Below are 20,000 nucleotides of genomic sequence, written 5' to 3' on the forward strand. Positions count from 1 at the left end.
TACGTCCACTCTTTCTCGCTCTCCTGCAGCACAGGTAGGAGGTACGAACAAAAAGGAAGACTGCTACCTGTGATTCCGTAAAAAAGGGAGAAACGTTCTTTTTTCTCTTTCCTCGACTGGTTCCCCTTGCGCTCGCGCATTTTTCAGGGGGTTGTGCTCACGCTCGATTTAACCCCTGAGAAAAAAGTCTGGCCTGAAACGGCGGCCTCCGGTTAACCGATTTCAGTGCAAATTTTGAAATCTGACACTCGCCCAAGTTTCTCTCTTTTTTTTTTTTTTTTTTTCTTTTTTCTTTTTTTTTCGTTAATCTTTCTCGGTGAGATCCTGTCTATGCGTGTGATTCGTTTAAAGGCTTAAATACCTCGTAAAATTGGGGCTGATGAGATGGTTTGAAAAATTGGTGTTTGCGCGCGAGATAGTTTATCGCTTTCCATAAATTTACGTCGTTAAGTTTCTGATAATTTGACGGCCGATGTATTCTTTCTTCATGTTGCGCCGAGGGTAAGAATTTATTAGATCAAGGGAGCAAATTAGACTCTAATATACGAGATTTTCTTACGTACGTTTATGATTTTTTTACACCTTTTCGATTTTTATGAGAACGATAGACAGTTTTTATTCTCTCTCTCTTTCTCTTTGTCTCACTTTGTCTCTCTTTTCTATACGTCTGGCTATACGTTTCTTGTACAAATTATAAGTTATATACTTGCTAAACACTGAAAATAATTACTTTTTATCTCACTAAATATAAGAGAAACAATTAGAAATTTTCATCTAAATAAAATTTAATCTAAATAAATCAAATAAAAACGTCTTTATTTAATTCCAAATTTAAATGTTATATTTTTTATGAAATTAACAATATAAAGCAACATTAACAATAATAAATTACGATTTCTAACATATATGTATAAAAGTTTCGAATTTTAATAAGAATTCGTATTTATAAGAAAAATTTATATTTTTCCTCCTTATTATATGTATTGATATTGTCAATCTTATGCAATAATTTGTCGCAATATCATAATAATAATGATCAATCCGTTAATTATAAATAATGATATATAAAGATTAAAAAAAGTCTAAAATACACATCTGTAAATTAATCATTATTTATATAAATAAAATAACTAAATATAAATATTGAAGCTTATACAATCAATATTGAAAAAATATTAGAGTAATTATTATTTATAAAAGAAATTTATTATTTTAAGCTCTTATGTATATTATATATATTTAGAGTATTCGGTATAATTTTTTCACAAAAGCAGGGCATACCTTTTTAAAGTCATTCGCAAAATAATTCAAATAAGAGCACTGCGTTCCAAGGCTATGAACTTATATACGGACTGTCCAAATTAGCGTGAAAATGTTTCGTGAAAAGACTGCCACAAAATACAGTCAGTCATCCATATTACATGGGTTAATTAGTCGTTAATTTATCGCTTATTCTATCTATATTTTACGCAATCTCGATGCGAAAATGATAGAGAGAGGGAGGGAGATAGAGAGATAGATAGATAGATAGAGAGAGAGAGAGAGAGAGAGAGAGAGAGAGAGAGAGAGAGAGACAGAGACAGAAACAGAGAGATGATAGGCTCTCTCGTGTTATCTGCCTGACGTTTTTCGGTTTCATCGCAGATGATTAATCGATCGCGAAAGCAGCAGCAGCAACAACTCGTACGTGACTCACCGTAGATCCTAAATTGCCTTCGGAGAAATATCCGATGCGAGTTCCCAGAGATTATGAATCCTCGTTATAGGGATTTTTTCCATGGATCGACGCCGATCAACGAGCATACCACCGAATTTCAGTCCACGCGAATCTGCACTTTTTTCGCGCAGCCACGACTTGGTTGTAAATTTCGAAATTCGTGAAAAGGAATATGAGAAGTTTTTAGATGCTGAGAATTACGGGTTTTAGTCTGATCAAATTTTACCTTTTACAATTTATAAATTTTTCAACCATGTTCTTTATTATTTAAATACGGAATAGGTATTGCTGAAAACGAAAGATGACAATAATAATTTTATTTCCGTCTCTAATCGCCCCTATTTTTACTCAACTTCTTATTTATATTTTAATTGCTACATTTATTTTATCTATGAAATTTTATAAAACATATTAACCAGGATATAAAAAAAAATAATAACTTTTGGAATATCTTTCTTCAAAAGAATGCTGAGAATGGTATTAAAAAAAAGGACAAACGTTTGATAAAAACGTGACTATTCCCACCAAATGTCTTTCAGTAGCGTAACTGTTTGTACACAAATCGTACTTAAAATAATAAATAAGGGTCGATTAGTCAAAGGCTCGATCTCAAATATCGTCGCAAAAGGCGAAATTTAAATTAGCCTCGTGGTGGCCGTACAATAAGAAAAGGAGGCGAGACGCAAAATTAATAAGGAGAGTCTAAGCACGCCGAAGGGGCGGGCGAGGAGGGGGCGGAAACGAAAGAAAGAGAAAGAACTTCGTGCACTGGGCTATATGTAGGTAAGAAAAGAAGGTGGCCGGGGGAAAAAAATGCGCGATATAATACTCCCGCTCGCGAATAATATCGTGAGCTTCGAGCCACGGAAAAAATCCTTCAAAACGAGAGAAACACGGACCACCCGTTGGGAGCCGTCTTTATAAACTCCACTTCCCCTTCCCTTGGACTTTGGAAAAAAAATCGCCTCTTCTTAAGAAAAGAATACTATCGTAAAATATACAAGAAATTTTCGACTAGCGCTGCACTTCCCATCTATCCTCCCGGAAGGAAGGGATGATGTAATGTCCAGGCACAAGGAACTTCCACGTAATATGCCAAAATTAAATCTTTGTTTCTGTTATTCCGGTCGATTCGATTAGGCTTCGAGGAAGGGGTGTATAGCAATGTCATACAAGCTCATTAATTTTGACTGTCGACCAAATGGTCCGTGTGTATGCACATTTAAGCATGTCGTGTCGTGGATTTACAAGTTTCGCATGAAATATTTGAAGAGTGAAATATTCGCATAGACTAGTATTTCATTTTAAATGTAAATTCCATATGTAGGATTTTAATCATAATAAGTGTTATTTCTAAATCTTGTATTATATATTGATTATGAAATGCCATTGATTTGAATATCTACATCAAATCTGTTTATTATTGTGTTCGTATTTAAATTTCGTAAACTTCGTTAACGCTATTCATATTATCATGATAATTATTTTAATTCGCTTTATAAATATTGATGTGTGTGTGCGTGCGTGTGTTTGTGTGCATATATGTATATTGTTATTAGTAATTATTATAAATATTTTGAATAATAGAATTATCGCCTTCTAACTAAGTTCTTGGTTTCACATATTAGAAGCGCGTAGTAGTTAAATACAGTCATGCAAATATTATACAATCACTATTTTTCTGTTCTTTTTGTTTAACATCAAAGCATAATATTTTTAATTATCTAAGAGAATTTTATTTTAAAAATGAAATAACGTTATTATTTGATATTATTTATAGTTCATCTTTACGAAATGTAAAACCGTATCCCATGCCATGTCAGTAAAATTAACGAGTAATTATAAAACTTTTGCGCTATAGAAAATGTTAAAAAGACTGTTCCGTTTCTCTCTCTCTCTCTCTCTCTCTCTCTCTCTCTCTCTCTCTCTTTCTCCATTTCCTTCTAATTCTTTTTACATGAATTTTATTATAAATATAGTTAATCCCCAGTCTCATTCTTGTTATTCGTGAAATTGCCCTTCATATTCCAAAAAACTCTTGTCTTGCACTTTGCAATATAATCTGCATGTAGCGGTCAGAATTGCGAATCTACGATCAAAATCTAAATCCGCGCGCTGTAGTCATTGTGTACCTGCTCGTACGAATTTGCATTTTATTACTAGATAGTCGTTAAAGTTTTCTATGGACATTAGAATCTCGTTCGTTCACTTTTCCCTCGGCTCTTTCTTCTTTTCCTTTCAAACCTAAGCCACGGCTTGCATGAATGAACGAACGGCAGTAAAAAATTGCAAGGATCCAAAAACGCAATGAAAGAAGATTAGGAGGAAACGGCAGAGATATCTGTAAAAAGGGGTTGCGTTGTATTCTATCCTGAAACGCCTAACGTTAGATCTGCCGTCGTGGGGGTCGTAGATCGTGCATCGTTTCTCCCATTTTTTAACAATATCTTTCGTATTCATCCACAGGCCTGGAAAAAAGAACGAGCGTGTCTCATCAGGTAGCGATATATTTTTCGAGCTTATATGCGTTCTCATGCTCTTAGACTTAGGTATTTGCTTGGGGAGATCCTAGGATGCGGAAAAGAAGATTCTCCGGGATACATTATAGTCAACCCCTTTTCACCCCATCATCATCATCATCATCATTATTATTATTATTATTATTATTATTATTATTATTATTATTATTGTTATTATTATAATATATCTCTGCGTTGGATTGGAGGGTTCTAACAGTTGGTTTATTGCTGAAATCAAGAAAAAGTGGTTTTAACGGGTGTGGATGTAAATGCATAGGCACGTAGTGAGTTATCCGCATTGTCCTCGGTTAGGGCAATTGACTAACTGTCGGATGAAAAATATGGTGAGGAGATTTAATGTAATGGCATTTCTTCTGAACGTTTTTTTTTTTTTTTCATTTTGAGGAATGATCGCTGTATTATTTAATGTCGACATAATCATGTGCTGTACGTGTAAAAATAAGTTGGAAATTCTAATAACGAATACTATGATACTGGAGAAATTACGGTAGACGGATGGCAATTATTTAGTTATAATTGTCATTGTGAATTTAATATTTATGTAATGATATGTAAAATATATATTTATAAAATACTTGTTATAATTATAAATTGCTTCTTGTAATAATGTAACATTATGTTATTCAAATTATCAGTCTCGCTGGCAATTATTCTAGTAAATTTTTGTCTAATAGCTTATCTCCATACGATTCCTTGGTATAGCGTTTTTATGGTTGCGTGCAAATATTTTTCATGCGAAGCCTTGTAAATATGTGAAATCTAAAGAAGGTTTAATATATTTTAAAAATTATGAATAACAATAAATAAGTTCAATGAGCTCTTATGAAATATCAATTTTCGAAGCTTACATATTCATGAGTTTAATCAAGGCACTCGAATTGCTTTCGTAACTTGTATAAGCTGTAATATAAATGATTAAATTTCCAACATAATTCAATAATTATATTATATGTAATAAATAGCAATTCTAATTTATTATATCCTATAGAATTTAAAAAAATATCCATATAGACAAGTCTTGCTTTTACTTGTAAACTATCGTGACCAACCGTTACTAAACAAGAATATAAAGCTGCGCGCTTAGATTCAGGAATGGTTGATTTCAGAAATTGCACCGGTCTATTGCGCAATAAAAATCGTCTTTAACGAAACTATAAATAATATCGATATATTTTACGAACCGAGATCGATCATTGCAATTTATTCGCTCGCTTCATCATTCGAACAATTCACCAAGAAAACAAACAAAAAATGCGGAAATCACGTACGAATTACAATTTAATAAGATTGAGAAAAAAGAGAAAACGTTCTGTTTTCACCAAATATTTGCTATATTAGCTCGCTTTCAGCCTCTTCCACTCGTGACAATGGAGAGGCGCCTAAGAGACTAAAAAAAAAAAATCCATCCATGAAATGAAGAAGCGAAAAAACAAGTTGCAATATGCAGTCGAAACATAATAAATTTTCTCATTGTCGAGGCAAAGTATACGGATCGAGCGAAGCATCGGAACGAGGCGCATCGTCGAGGGGTGGCTTTCACATTTTTTTGGAAAGCCGTCGATTTAAAAAAAAGTCGAGAGCAAGCGAGTGAGAGCAATTGATCGATTAAACGGAGCAGATGTACCTGCTCCGAGCGATTACGGGACTTTATAATGTCGAGACGTCTCAATTTCACGAGTTTATCCCTACCTCTCTTAGAGCCTCAAAAAAAAAAAAAGAAAAAAAAGACGCCCTTCCCGAGATCGATTTACTTTACTACTTCTCGTTTTTTTTGCGCCACCTTTTTTCTCCACCGGTACTTGGCGCCTCGCATTCTCTGTTCTTACTCTCGTGGACTGCAGCACTCTTACGAGCTTCCTCGGCCAATCCGGGATGAATTCGTCTTTCTCTCTCTCTCTCTCTCTCTCTCTCTCTCTCTCTCTCTCTCTCTATCTATCTATCTATCTCTCTGTCTCGCTCTTCCCATCTCTCCCGTCGCCTATGTGTTTTTTTCTGAATCGGGGAAAAAGTAAGCGCATCGATGAACTTCTTTTCAGTTTAGCCGCAGTCGTGGCCCAAGCTAAATGGGGATTATAACTCAACGCTGCTTTGTTACGAGAGTCGCATTATTTCTAAAATCAACACGAATATTTCTTTATTATTTTTTCAGATTTTGGTTAAAATTTTTCCTTAATGCGTAACGGCTTAATGCCATTGATCACGATATTTTATATGAAAATACACTTTATATATATATATATATATATATATATATCTGAAGTATAATTCAAGTATATCTAATACTATTTCTAATTTCGCTCAATTTAAATTATATATATATTTATTTAGTATGCATTCTTAAACATAATGTTAAGATATTAATTTTGCACATTAGCTAAGATAATATATTGATATTTATTAGCAAATTATATTAGAATACTAAATTATTTCAAGTTTATCATTACTTGTAATTTGATAAAAATTCTAATTTCTCATGCTTACATTACATTTCCTTCGATAAAAGAATTTATATTTTAAACATTTTGAAAACGATTAAGTATAATAATTTTTACAATATTTTAAAATACAGTGGAATATTAAATAACACTTAATTGAAATAAATTAAATAAATAAAAAGACTCGCCGAGCCATTGAGAACAAAAAATGATCCGTGAGGTATGGAAAAACATTTGTGCCTGCAACGAATAATTTAAAACAAAATAAAAACATAAAATAATAAAAAGCATTTGTTTTCGCGAATCACATATAGAACAAAAGAAAAATACCTTTAACGCGCATGCAGTTAGCAAATAATTATATTGCTCCCAGTCTCGTCATCGATTTTTAAATGGCGACGGCCGTCGCGGCTACAATATTCCCTTGGAAAGTCAATTAGAAGCAGACTGATTGGCGCTCCTTCGCTTTTCTTCGTCGTCGCCAGCGGCGCGCAAAAATTATTTCTTAGCCAATCGCAAAACGCGGAGATATACGAGCCAGTGCTTGCCCCTCCGCCCCTCCCGCCACCGCTACCGACACTGCCGCCGCCGCCGCCGCCGCCGCCACTCATCAAAGTTCCGACAATGTTATAATGCTGCGAGGAAAAAGGGTGAGATGATTTAGGAGCGTTTATTTATCGCGAGTTCCAAGCCGAGCCAAGCGAATTTCGCGGGAGATACTCAAGAGCGTGTGTGTACATACGCGCGCTTGCGTTTTATGTACTTTGGCAAACTCGGTGATATGTCGACCGAATGAGAGAGTTAGCGAGTAAGTATAAGCAATAAGAAATGAAAGAGTAAGTGAGAGAGATAGATAGATAGATAGATAGATAGATAGATAAAGACTGAGGGAGAGAAAGAGCACGCGCTTGAGAGAATAGAGAGAGAATAGACGGTATGGCAGCAGTATCTATAATAACCACAATAGTAAAATCATGAAAAGAGAATTAATATTTTAATGTGTTTATGGAAAACATTTTCCTCAAATGTTTTTCATTCTTTGCCTGAAAATTAATGTTGGTTAATAGTATCGCAAGCATTAATAATATGTTTACTATGCATCTAGCATGAAATTAACGTTATTAAAGAGGCGGAACATTTACTTCTTATAATTTCTATATTACAATTTTCTAATTTCGCTTTTTAGCACTCTACACAAATTTATATCATGAATATACTCGATTTTTACTCAATTATCGCCTTGCGAATTTTAATGCGTCGCGCGCTTGCTAGTGTTATAGATTTTTTTTTTTTTATTAGAAATTATTTCGTCTCGTATTAAAGAGCTAAAACATTTGCACCGCAGGAACTGTGTATGTATCGTTTCATAAATAAAGCGTAAATAAGTTTTAAGAGCGATTGGAAATTTCACGCATATCTTCTAAGCGTGTATTTGACTGCGTGTAGTTTAAAAGCAGGCGACATGGTGAAAGTCATTATTTTATGCAAAGTCCACATAAATTTACAAAAACTCGTTTGTGAGTAAGCGGCCTAGAATACAATTTGTCGAGCATTGTTTTTTCCCTCTCCTCCCTCCATCCCCCTTCCCCTTCCCCTATCGCCCAACCGGCGACCCCCCTACCAACTACCCTTTCCCCGACCCTACCCTCACCGCGTTATCTCATCTAATCCAGAGTGAAACTTATGTAATGCAACCGATTTTCCTGATGTTAAAATAACATTTAGAGCAAATTATGCAAGGGAATTATCAAATTAATCTTGTGCCCTGGGCTACGCTTAAAATATACGCTTCGAGTGAGTATACGTAGAAAAGATGTTTTCTTTAAACTCTATTTCACCGTAATGTGTCTCCTTTTCAGTTACAATGAAACTACACGAGCCTGTTAATATATCGCGACAAGCGTCCCTGCCTTTTATTTCTCCGATTCGCGAAACGCTCGACTCGAGATTAGGTAACAATATCAGAGACTGCTCGTTCGTGTACATATATATCCTTGTAACTCGTTAAAAATGATAATTTATAACGGCGATACCGACTGAATTGCTTTTAGGTAAAATTTTCATTGAAATACATTTATCTGAAATTTGCGCACGACCATATTATTGTTCACTCTTTGCAGTTGTTGGCATAGCACTCATTTCACTAAGAAGATTTTCTCGTATACCTCGATGAGAAATGTTCTCTGCTTATTTACCTACTTTTTGAATAGCATTGTTTTAATATTTGATCGACTCATTGAGAAACCTCAGCACTACTTAATGTTTCAATTAGTTACACGATGACTTTTTGCCATTTCATATTTGAATATACGATGAATTTATTTAGTTTCCGATTACGAGAAATTTACTTAAATAGCAATAAACTTAAAAAAAAATGTATATAAATTTAAGTGGATTGAATTTAAAAGTGATTTAAAAAAAAAAATATAAATAAAACAGAGCGAACAAACGAAAGAAAATAGTTGCTATAACAAATTTACTTTAAAACTTTAAAACTTAAAAAGTCACGATCAAACATTAATACTTAATGACTTAAATACAACACAGTCGGTTCACCGAAAAATCTAATTCCTTTCGATGATGTTAATTATATTTGAATGTACATTGTGAAATAATTAAATAATATCTTTATCATTACGTTTACATTTTCACTTTTAAATTTGTGATTACTCATTAAAATATGATTCCTGCCGTTGAAATATAAAGAACTATAATTTCATTTTCATTCATTGAAAATATATCAATCAATCAATGCAACGATGCTTCTAAAATTATATATCAAAAAAAAAAAAAAAAAAAAAAACTGCCTGCAGCTAATTCGTGTTAAATTAAATTACATTAAAAATTAACAAGGAAACCAAAAAATAAATTGTAGATAGTACTTATATTGACGATAAGTCTAGTTTGAATTTCGTTTTAATATTCGAAATTAATAAGAAAATTTTGTATACACCTTTTTATATCTGAAACAATCATCATTTAATCATATTCTGTTAGCCTTGAGATCTTTCAGCCAATTATTTAAAATATTTCATGAAAACACGATTTATAATATATTGCAAGAACAAAGTAATAAATACGTTTTGCTAACACTTTCATAAGCCTAATTAATAAAAAACTATTTCATCATTACTAATGCTTTGAAGTACTACCGAATGGCAATACATATCCCATCAATACAAAATCATTATTCTTTAAAAATATAGACGATTATATATTTAGGAAATCAAAGTAAATAAAAGGGCCCGTGTTCAACCGTCAATTACGCCTCACTCAACGCCCCAATTATTATTATTCAGGAGCGATCTCATCTGACCGAAGCCGTCTTCTTGGTATTTTTCAGGTGTCCGCGTGAAAGTGAAAGAGGAAAAGGAGGCGTCGTCAATGGCACCGGGAAGTCCACCGACGCCGCCCCATACGCCTCAGAGTCCATCGCGCCAAAACAACGCGGCCCACCTCTCCTCCTCGCAATCCTCGCAAACCTCTAACACAGAATCACCAAATGTCCAGCAACAACCGGGTACCGCAGCAGCCCTTCATCCAGGACTCGCGGGCAGTTCGCCTCTGAGTCAGATTCTTCTACAAAATCCGGCGCTGGCACAGCTACTTCAGCAGAATCCGGCAATACTCTCTCAGAATCCGCAGTTGGCCCAGTTGTTACAGCAGAACCTGCAAGTGCAAATGGGCAGCGTCCTCTTCCAGGGGCCCAGACGCAACGACGACGGGGACGATGCCAGGGTGAGTGCTCCATTTCCCTTTCTGATTTTCATTTTATTACTGAATAGTGAATCTATTATGACTACTTTTTTGAGCTCAACATTGACTGATTGAGCGATTCGTTCATTTAGATCGTACGAATTGAATCGCGTAACTCTTCATCGGGACCGTCGTTTCGATTCTTGCTCTTTCGTAAAAATATTTAAATCACTCGAAATGCCTTTCGTTGATGATCGATAACGCTTTATTAATCTTAACAACGCATAATAAATTCATATTCTTTATGTAAAAAAATATATATTGTTTATTGCATATAAAATGAAAAAACTGTTGCTTAAATATATTGGTTAAGTGCTTAAAGATATTGAAATTTAATTGAAAATATTGAAATTTAATTAAAAATATAAATTTATAATATCCTTATGTATCCTTATGTATCCGTATGACAAACTCGTACAGAACTTTCTCAATAGGCTGTAGCGTAAGGAATCTACCGAGCTCTTTTTAATCATGGGATATTTGATTATTTGATATCTCGTGAAGTATTACTACTTATTCTGACTGACGATTAACAATAAAAATATACTAATATTAATGCCAGTTAAAATAAAAATAAAAAATGAAAAAGAAAAAAGATTAGATTAACTGTTATATGATCAGCATAATTAACTAATTATTTAGCGCAACTGGTTTCTTACAAATGCAATTAATCATTTTCTAAGTCAGCGTTTTTGTTGTACTGAATATTTTTCTTTTAAATAAGTGCGATATAAGCAGTCCTTTGTAATATTTAATTATATTTCCCGACTAGCTGAAATAAGTATGGTATAATTTGCATTTGGGCGCCAAAATGTCTTCGATAAAATTGTTCAACATCGTAATGACAGAATATATCATTGCAGTGGCGCAGTAAGGAAAAATATAGAATCTTTTGATTATTCCAATATATGCTGCGAGAGCCATAACATTTTATAATATAATAAATATTTTTAAATTCATTTGGAATTAAAGTTATTTTAGTAGGCATAAATTTTAACAATATATTACAATAAAATGTTGAGTATTGCGTTATTCTTTCATTTCTTTTCATTTCTCTTTTATATTGTGCTTGGAATTAGTTAAGTTTCAGTATGCATTATAAGTAATAAAAGAAATGTAGTCCGGCTTTTTATGCATGAAGCTGAGCTTCATACGTTCGTGCATGGATAAGCTTGAATAGTTTGATATATTGCTTTAGAAGGGATGTATATGCAATAGTTGACGCTGGAAACTTAAAATTTCCATGTAAATTCAGGAGACCAGGGCAGGAAAACCCATAAATCAAGTTCTTATTATCTTAGGAGCAAGCAAATTGACAATAGAAATGTCTCAATTACTAAGTTACGCCTATTTACTTTAATATTACTTTTTAACGGCTAATTAACTCATAATTTACAAATCTAATACGAATAATTGTAAAAATTGTCTTCGTATAGAACTGCCCGTGCATTATAAAAGAAAGTTATATAAAGTAGAAAAAATGCATTCTTGAACGTGTATCTTTTCCTACTCGTAACAACCTATTGATTTTAAAATTAAGTGCAGCGTACACGAGCTTAATTAAAAGTCAACTTTATAAAACGAACCAGTAAACTGTCCTATCACATAATAAATTATTAATTCCGCCAACTGTAACTAGATCATTATACCGGACCGCAAATAAAATGTATTATAAACTAATTCGCGGCTCGGCACGCCGACAAAAAGAGAGCCGCCGGCCGTTAAACCGCTTTAACAGCTTTCCTTTATAATACTTTAATCTAAGATTGACCGAGTCAAATGAAAAATTATTTACGATAAATTGAAAACGATAAAACACGAAACCTTGAGCCGCGCAACTCGCAACTCGATATAATAGCTCTACTCGTCCGAATGAGAATTTTCCAAACGGCCCATTGTCGCCAAAGAGAATCTTTTGTCGTCACGCGCGTGGCGCAAAAAAGCAGAAGAGAAAATAAAAATAAAAAAAATAAGAAAAAAATCGCCAGTAAAAAATCGTTAATTGTTATGGTAATACGTCTCCAGCGAGTCTTGAGAATTGATTAAGACTGAGCGGCGGCGAGCTCGAGGATTGTCTGTAGCAACGCGGTTGAGGTTATAGTTCACTTTTCGGTTAATGGTTAGATTGCCCATCCATCTGTAGCTGGGCAGCGGCCAGGAATTACCGGCGGTTTCGTTCTTCGGACTTAATGAGCGTGGGCGAGGAGCTTTCGGTGGGCTCGTGCATCTCCGGAAGCCGTAAGTAAGACTTTGCTCGATGAGATTCTTACCGAGGCATTGGCATTGGCGCGTAGCCACCCTAACCCGAGCTCCGCAAGTTCGATTTGAAAAAATGGAACGGGCGGGTATGCGTTGGGTGGGTGGAGTATGAAAGGGCCTCTGGGGTGAGGGCGGTCACGGCGGCAGGAGGGTGACTGAGAGAGAGAGAGAGAGAGAGAGAGAGACAGAGAGAGTGTGAGTGAGATGAAGAAGGAGGAGGTACAATCGCAATGACCGACCTTACATACATGAATTCCTTCTCGGTGACGTTGGTCTCAGTCGCACTCCCGTGTCGAGAGGCATCCCTTACGTGCTGAATTGAAATTATTCCCCAGGATTTTTGCCGTGTCCTTTACATTATTTTCGCCTTTGAATATTAATGGGCATATGCTCTTCGGCGTTATGGCACACAAGAAGTAACAACAGCGCGTATAATACTTGACTCTTAACGTTATTCTATTGTTTGCAAATCAGCTCTATTGTTTTCTCATATACCTCTATACTCTCCGCGTTTTGCCTTCATACGCTCCTCCTCTACCTCCTCTACCTCTTTCAACCGATCTTCTCGCTGCTAACTTCTTTCCTCTGCCATTTTCTTCCCTCACGCTTACGCACATGCCATGTAAATATACTAAATCATACGCAAGTACTCTCTCTCTCTCTCTCTCTCTCTCTCTCTCTCTTTATCTATCTATCTATCTATCTATCTCTCTCGCATCCCCTCTCTCGTTCTCTCCCTCTCAACCCCCACCCCCATCACTTTGTGTATGTGTTCTGCATGTATGCGCATTATTAAATCATATAGCAATCGTAAGGAAATGAATGTACGCGCGTAGTTTGATACACGAGCACTCGTAAATGCGCTAGAAATGGTACTAAAATTTCTTTGCTTATGCGCGCGCGCATACACAAGGATTTAGTTTTCTCGTTGAATCGCCAGAACCTTCATTCAACCACATAGCCACTTAAATACACGTTTCAAAAGCTGTATACAACTACATCTCTCTCCCCTTTGCTTCCTCCAGTACTCTAACGCCGCGCATAGCCTCTCAATCAGCTAACATTAAACGCTCGGACGCCTTTATGGGCTCTAATCGTTAAAGTCGATCGATTCCTCAAAACAGCGAACTGTGAAATACGCTCGGCACGTAAATCAATCAAAGCGCGGCAGTGCGGCTGCTTTCTGCTAAATATTTGTAATAAAACGGTTGGACCGAGGACGTGTAATGAGATAATTTATCTGTCCGAACCTTGTGCGCGCAGCATTCAATTATCTTAATATTGCCTTCGTACATAAAACAATTCGCTCTCTGTTATCTCGGGTGTAAAAGGGTTTTCATTCGCTTTCCTGCCGACCACTTGCACTTAGCGCTCGTTTTCCTCTTCTTCCCTCCACCCGACGCTTTACCTCCCTCCTCGCGAAACGATAGGAAAAAGATATTGATTTAGTTGTGCGTGTGCGTGTGCGTGTGCGTGTGCGTGTGCTTCTACGTAGGCTTGATTGTCTGGAAATTGTATAAGTAATATATTTATGGCTTGTAACGAAGTCGTCGATGCCTCTCGCGAAAGGCAATCGATTTCGCGAAAAAGGACAAAATACGCATACGTGCCGCGCATTGATCATTTAATCTTGACGTTTTTGTAGTATGTGCCATGCGTTGAATATTCACGAGAAATCCGATTCATTCAAGCGGATAATACGTGAGATCGTTTATTAGATTACGCGTTTCCTGACTTGTCAGATGTGTATTGAACACGCAAAAAATTACGGCAAACAGTGTAGGCATATGGGACCACGAGCGAGAATTATTAACTGCGCAAACAGCGATATTGTATTTCCACAGGTACCTTTTAATTCGCCATTATAATAAAATTTTTGTAGAGTGTAAAATGTTCTCTTTCGGCCGATTCACCTCAGTTTCTATTGTTCCACTGCATTTGTTTATACGTCTTCTTTACTACTTTCAAAGAACAGTCATTCCCAATTAACGTATTATTTTATTTATTCGCTCGATGGTAAGTGACACCATCCGAATTATTTCCCTAATGACACATTTTCTAGAATTTCCGAGATTGAAATTGTATTAATATTTAAATTAATATTAACATTTAAATTAACTTCTTTGGCCTACCAAGTTTAAATTATAAAAACCTTTTTAATTTTTAAAATTTGCAATTGTTATTGTCCTCTTGTTTGCTATTGCTTTTCATTATGTGCAATTATTGCGTAAGTTGTTCCATCATACTTTTAATAAAATAAGAAAAGAAACTCCTGACATTTACTATTGCTTACCTTTGAACGCGATCTTTTATTAATAAGTTATTAGTTTGGAAAAACGAATGTAAAAAGGTTAAATAATATATTTAAATTTTATGCTTTGTGGATACAGTTTTATACAATAGATTTATATTCTGAGCGTGGAAATATTTTAGTACATTAAGAAATCAATTTTATGATGCGGTGATTAAATAACTAATATTTTATATAAATAATATGAATGAATGATTGATTATTAATTTAATTTCATTAGTATATTTTTCAATCATACTTCTTCAAAGATATTTCATACATTTTATTTATGTGTTTAATATAAACTAATATTTCAATTATTTATATTACTCCATGATAGTTTCTTTTTTAAAAATCCGTTGAATGCATTTTATTAGTTTTTTTTCATTTTTATGAAACATTGTACTTCGGAATTACGACGTTCCACATTTAAGTCCAATCAAAGATCTCTCCGATAACAATTTATATCCAATTGAAGATGTTAGCATAAAATAAAAATGAGCAAATACATTTTGCTTGCATGGCTGTCTTCTATTAATGACAAAAACAACAATGTTTCTTAATAGAAATAATTCCGTATAATCGTACGAATTTGTAGATAAACAACATCTATTTTGAATTTTTAATCATTATGTAATTTGGAATGTCTTTTATTTGCGATTATTAATATGAAAAAAAATAAAAAATAAAAAAAATACAAATAATTTTTTAACGCAGATCATGAATTTGATATTTATATTATGATTATACATTCCAAGCACTTAAATCGAAAAATATTATAAACTTACTTAATCAGTGCATTATTATTGCTCGTCATAACTATAAGTTAATCGTAGTTATTTGTTTGACGTGACCGCCCCTAGATTCCATAAAAATCGACTCTTTACACAATCAAAAAACATAATTCATCGCTAAAAAATGCGCTTATTTTTATGCGTCTCATCCAAGTTTGATTCTCCGCAAACATCCGGAGCTTCCTTTTTCGTACGCGTCGAGGAATCGCAAATAATAATTCGTCGTCACGAGGATTTACCTGATCAGTTCTTCCTCAAAAAAACTTTTAAGAATTTCCTGAGACAGAGACTTGCTCTCTCCTTATATATATATAATCGTAAGAAGTGACACGTCGTATACACACACGATTCAGCGTGGAAACAGAGACATCATATTTTTTTATCGCCATACGTTTATTCCATTTCTTTCTTTGTCGTCTCTCTATTTGTCTCTTCCTTTCTTTCTTATTTCTATGTACAAACATTATCCCTTTACTCGTCAGTTTTTACTGAATTACGTTAAAGAAACTCCTGCAATAAGCACAAAAATATTTAATATGATTACGAATACAAATACAGGAGATATAGAGGTAGGTAGATAAATAAGTAGATAGATGGAAAAGAAGGGAGAGCGAGAGAGAGAGAGAGAGAGAATAGTCGCGGAACTTCCAGGAAATCCTTGTTAACGACCATTGTAAAGAGAATGAACACGTAAGCGGAAAGTGAATCGACCAATCGAACCCAAGCTACAAAGATAAAGAATAAGAAAGAGAGAGAGAGAGAGAGAGAGAGAGAGAGAGAGAGAGTGAGAGTGAGAGGAGGAGGAGTACAGCGGCACAATTCGCTATTCATCATACATTTTTGTTCGTTATTAGTTAAAGTAAAGTAAAAAAAACATAGGAGGGATACTCTCAATTAAACCGTGAATGTATATTATATGAAGTCGGGTCAAGTTGAAAAAAAACAGAGTGGGACAATGCTCATATACCGCGAAAACGTTAATTGATGATCTGAAATAAGAACTTTGAACACTAATTGTCTTTGCGACTGCTTGTAGCTGCTTTCGTCATTCTGTTTTTCATACTGTGTACGCTTTACATACGGGCAATGACGTAGTAAATATCGAAGAAATTATTTGGATTTAGCGTCATTTATAATGCCATTGCTTAAAGATTGATTCTATTTTTTTTTATATTAATATTCTTATTTAAACGAATGAAAATAACGAGGAATAGTTGCAATGTATTGTCGTGCGTAAAATATTATAACTCTCGAAAGTCATTATTCGCATACTACTTGAATACTAAATTTTGTATATCTATTCATTCGCTAAAATTCCAATGAATATTCTAATTAAGAAATATTAACACACGGGGGAAACTGCTAATAAAGGTATCAATCGAAAAGTAATAAAAATTCATTACTGCCATCTATATCGCGATTTGTTTGATTTCAATTTCTAATTATTATCTTTGAATTAAAGTATCGCTTTTCAATGTGGTAAGCAATACATCGATCAAACAATATTATTAGACACGTAGCTGTTGAGAACAATTAAATTCAACAATATAAATTACCATTTATTATACATTTTCCATCGAATATATCACTATGGCAGAATGTCGATTAAATTTCGGGGAAGATTCTGGTAGATGAGAATAATTGTTCCGTGCGGTCATTGTCTTCCATTGGCAATAGTATCGTAATAATTCTAACATCGACTAAACTCCTCGATGAGGAGAAAACGAAATGAAATAAAAAATAAACTCCCGTCCAGCTATCGAAAGAAGACAAATGAGAATAAAGTAGAAATGGGGTGTATAAAGGAGATAGGATAAAAGTCGATGTGATAACGACTATGTAAAGTCTGCTGCTTCTACGTCTACGTCTTCGTCATCGTCGTCGTCGTCGCTATTCTATCGAATAGGGCTTCGGAAATCGTACAGGATTCAAATAATTTAAATGTGGCCTAGATGGGGCTTCATTTCTGTTCATTTCTTGTTCCGTGCAGACTCGGTGTCTTTAACCTCGCCACGACACTTTTCTTCCACAGCCTTGTGAGCTCGTTTAGCGAATCGTTGCCTTACGTGTATACTCGTGAATTTGACGTTTAAACTTTTTGAAAATAATTGCGATGCAATGATTACATTTTGGTGAAGACATCAAATACGATATTTCGGCAATATATTGACTTTTTTGGATTAGTTTTTATTGAAAAGTGATAAAGTAGTAGCGAACCGGTTGAGAGGTAACCAATGGGTCATCGCTAGCAAATGCTTGTAAACCAATTTATATATAAATAAAGTAATCAACCTCTTACGGTATATATTTCCAATGAAATTAATTATTACAATTCCAATCACAGTATTGTTAATAAAAAGCTTATAAATTTTTATAAAATTAACATTTTCCGACCAAATTTTAAACATGCCTAATTCCAATAAATTACTTATTTATTTTATTATTAATAAAATTTCGGGTGGTTATACGTACCATGTTGATAAAATTCTTTATATATAACGATAACATAAATAATTTTATTACTCGCTGTTAAAAATAATATGTTAAATTTATATAAATATGAAAGATTTATACGCGTTGGCTATACGCATTAATACACCTTTGCAGCAAATATAATAATTGGCTTTATCGCGCATTATTATTTTAAATATAAAATGAAATTGTAAATATTAAAATTCATTGTAATGTCATAGAATAAAAGCATCAAAAATATTACTTTGATAGATCAATTGAGTTCCATCGATATTCATAACATAATTTATATGAAATTTGCATCAAAAAAATCTCGTTGAATGATTAATATTATTTCTAGGATCATCTCGATATTTTATTGAAAATATATTATGTTCTCAGTATCAGAGAAAATAAAAAAAAAAGTTTATATCGTTTTGATGATCTAATGATTCGAATAAAATTGTAGACTATTTATTTATAGAGTATAATGCATTACTATAATAGTTAACGTAGAATATTTCATGGTATTATAAAAAATAGAATTTTTTATTTAAAAGAAAGAATAAAAATAACACTGCTATAATGTACCAACAAGCTTTATCAAAATAACCAAAGAAAATATTAATATTATTGAATATATCAATACTATTGAATTACAGAAATATTTATTTTACATTTTGTGTTCATTGATTGTTACATATAATTAATTATTAGCATTCCGATTGTATGTATAGAATTGTAGCTATAAAAGCAAAAACATTTATAGTGAACAGCAAATAATCCATTTTATTATGTATACACATTTTAATATCAAAATTTTTTCAATAAAATTCTGGAATTTTTTCCGACTTTTTTCAAATTTAAATATACATTATAAATAAAATATTTCGATGTTTATTATTTTTTCCGTCGAACCGGAAACAGTTTGAATATTCACAATATCATTGTTAGCTTGCATTTACGAGACGCCCGACCCGAGGTTACTGATCCAAGAAACGATTCACGACTTTTTCGCGAAAAACCGGAAACCGGTCATTGGCTTCTTAATTTAACTATAGAACTTTATATAATACATTTTACTTTTTTCAATGCTGATCATCATTGCATACAATGCAAATTTCAACGTCAAGGAAGACTAGCAATTTTTCACGACAGCAACGTCAAGTTTTATTGCCCTCACTTTCGAAGAGAACTTTTTTTTTTCTCTTTAAGTAATGCGAATACTCGACATACCTTAATGAATTTTTATCATAAGCTTTATATATTTATATATTTAATTAGCGCTAATTATTTTTATTATTGATTTACTTCTTGACAGCAATATCGACCATCTATTTTATTGAAAAATATTTGTTTACTACCTATTGGATGTTTTTATATAACTGCATTTATTCTTAATAAAAGAAATTTGAACTATTTAATCGATTGTTATTAGATATAATGAGTTTCCACATTATGAGTTTATGTAATATGAAAATTGTTGACGAATGAAAATATTTAGTAAGACAAAGTGTTTGTAATCCAAGCAATATCTTATTTTCATTATTTGAGAAAATTTTTCGATTACATGTTTCATAATCATTATCTTTGAATTACTGCTCGATGTTGTTGGTGTTTTTCGTTTTGACAACTCTGATAGCTGCACCATTAAATAATCCATGAAATTCATAACATCGCTATGCAATTATAATAATTTAATGAAAAATGAAAGCTCGTAAACACTTTTCTGTCTCTCCGCACTTGAAGCATATACAA

At 33.6% G+C, this 20,000-nt stretch overlaps 1 protein-coding gene across 1 annotated transcript in view; it reads left to right on the plus strand.

Annotated features, from left to right (window-relative positions):
- LOC105365088 (zinc finger protein castor homolog 1) overlaps positions 1-20,000 on the plus strand; it is a gene marked incomplete at its 3' end in the record, with an annotated part of 132,356 nt that overhangs the window by 73,074 nt on the left and 39,282 nt on the right. Inside the window, exon 5 of the mRNA XM_011503178.1 lies at positions 10,036-10,430. Within this exon, the coding sequence (XP_011501480.1) occupies positions 10,036-10,430 (395 nt within the window). The remainder of the gene's footprint in view (positions 1-10,035; positions 10,431-20,000) is intronic.

Source organism: Ceratosolen solmsi, unplaced genomic scaffold (assembly GCF_000503995.2).
Source record: "Ceratosolen solmsi marchali unplaced genomic scaffold, CerSol_1.0 scaffold10, whole genome shotgun sequence".
Taxonomy (NCBI): Eukaryota; Metazoa; Arthropoda; class Insecta; order Hymenoptera; family Agaonidae; genus Ceratosolen; species Ceratosolen solmsi.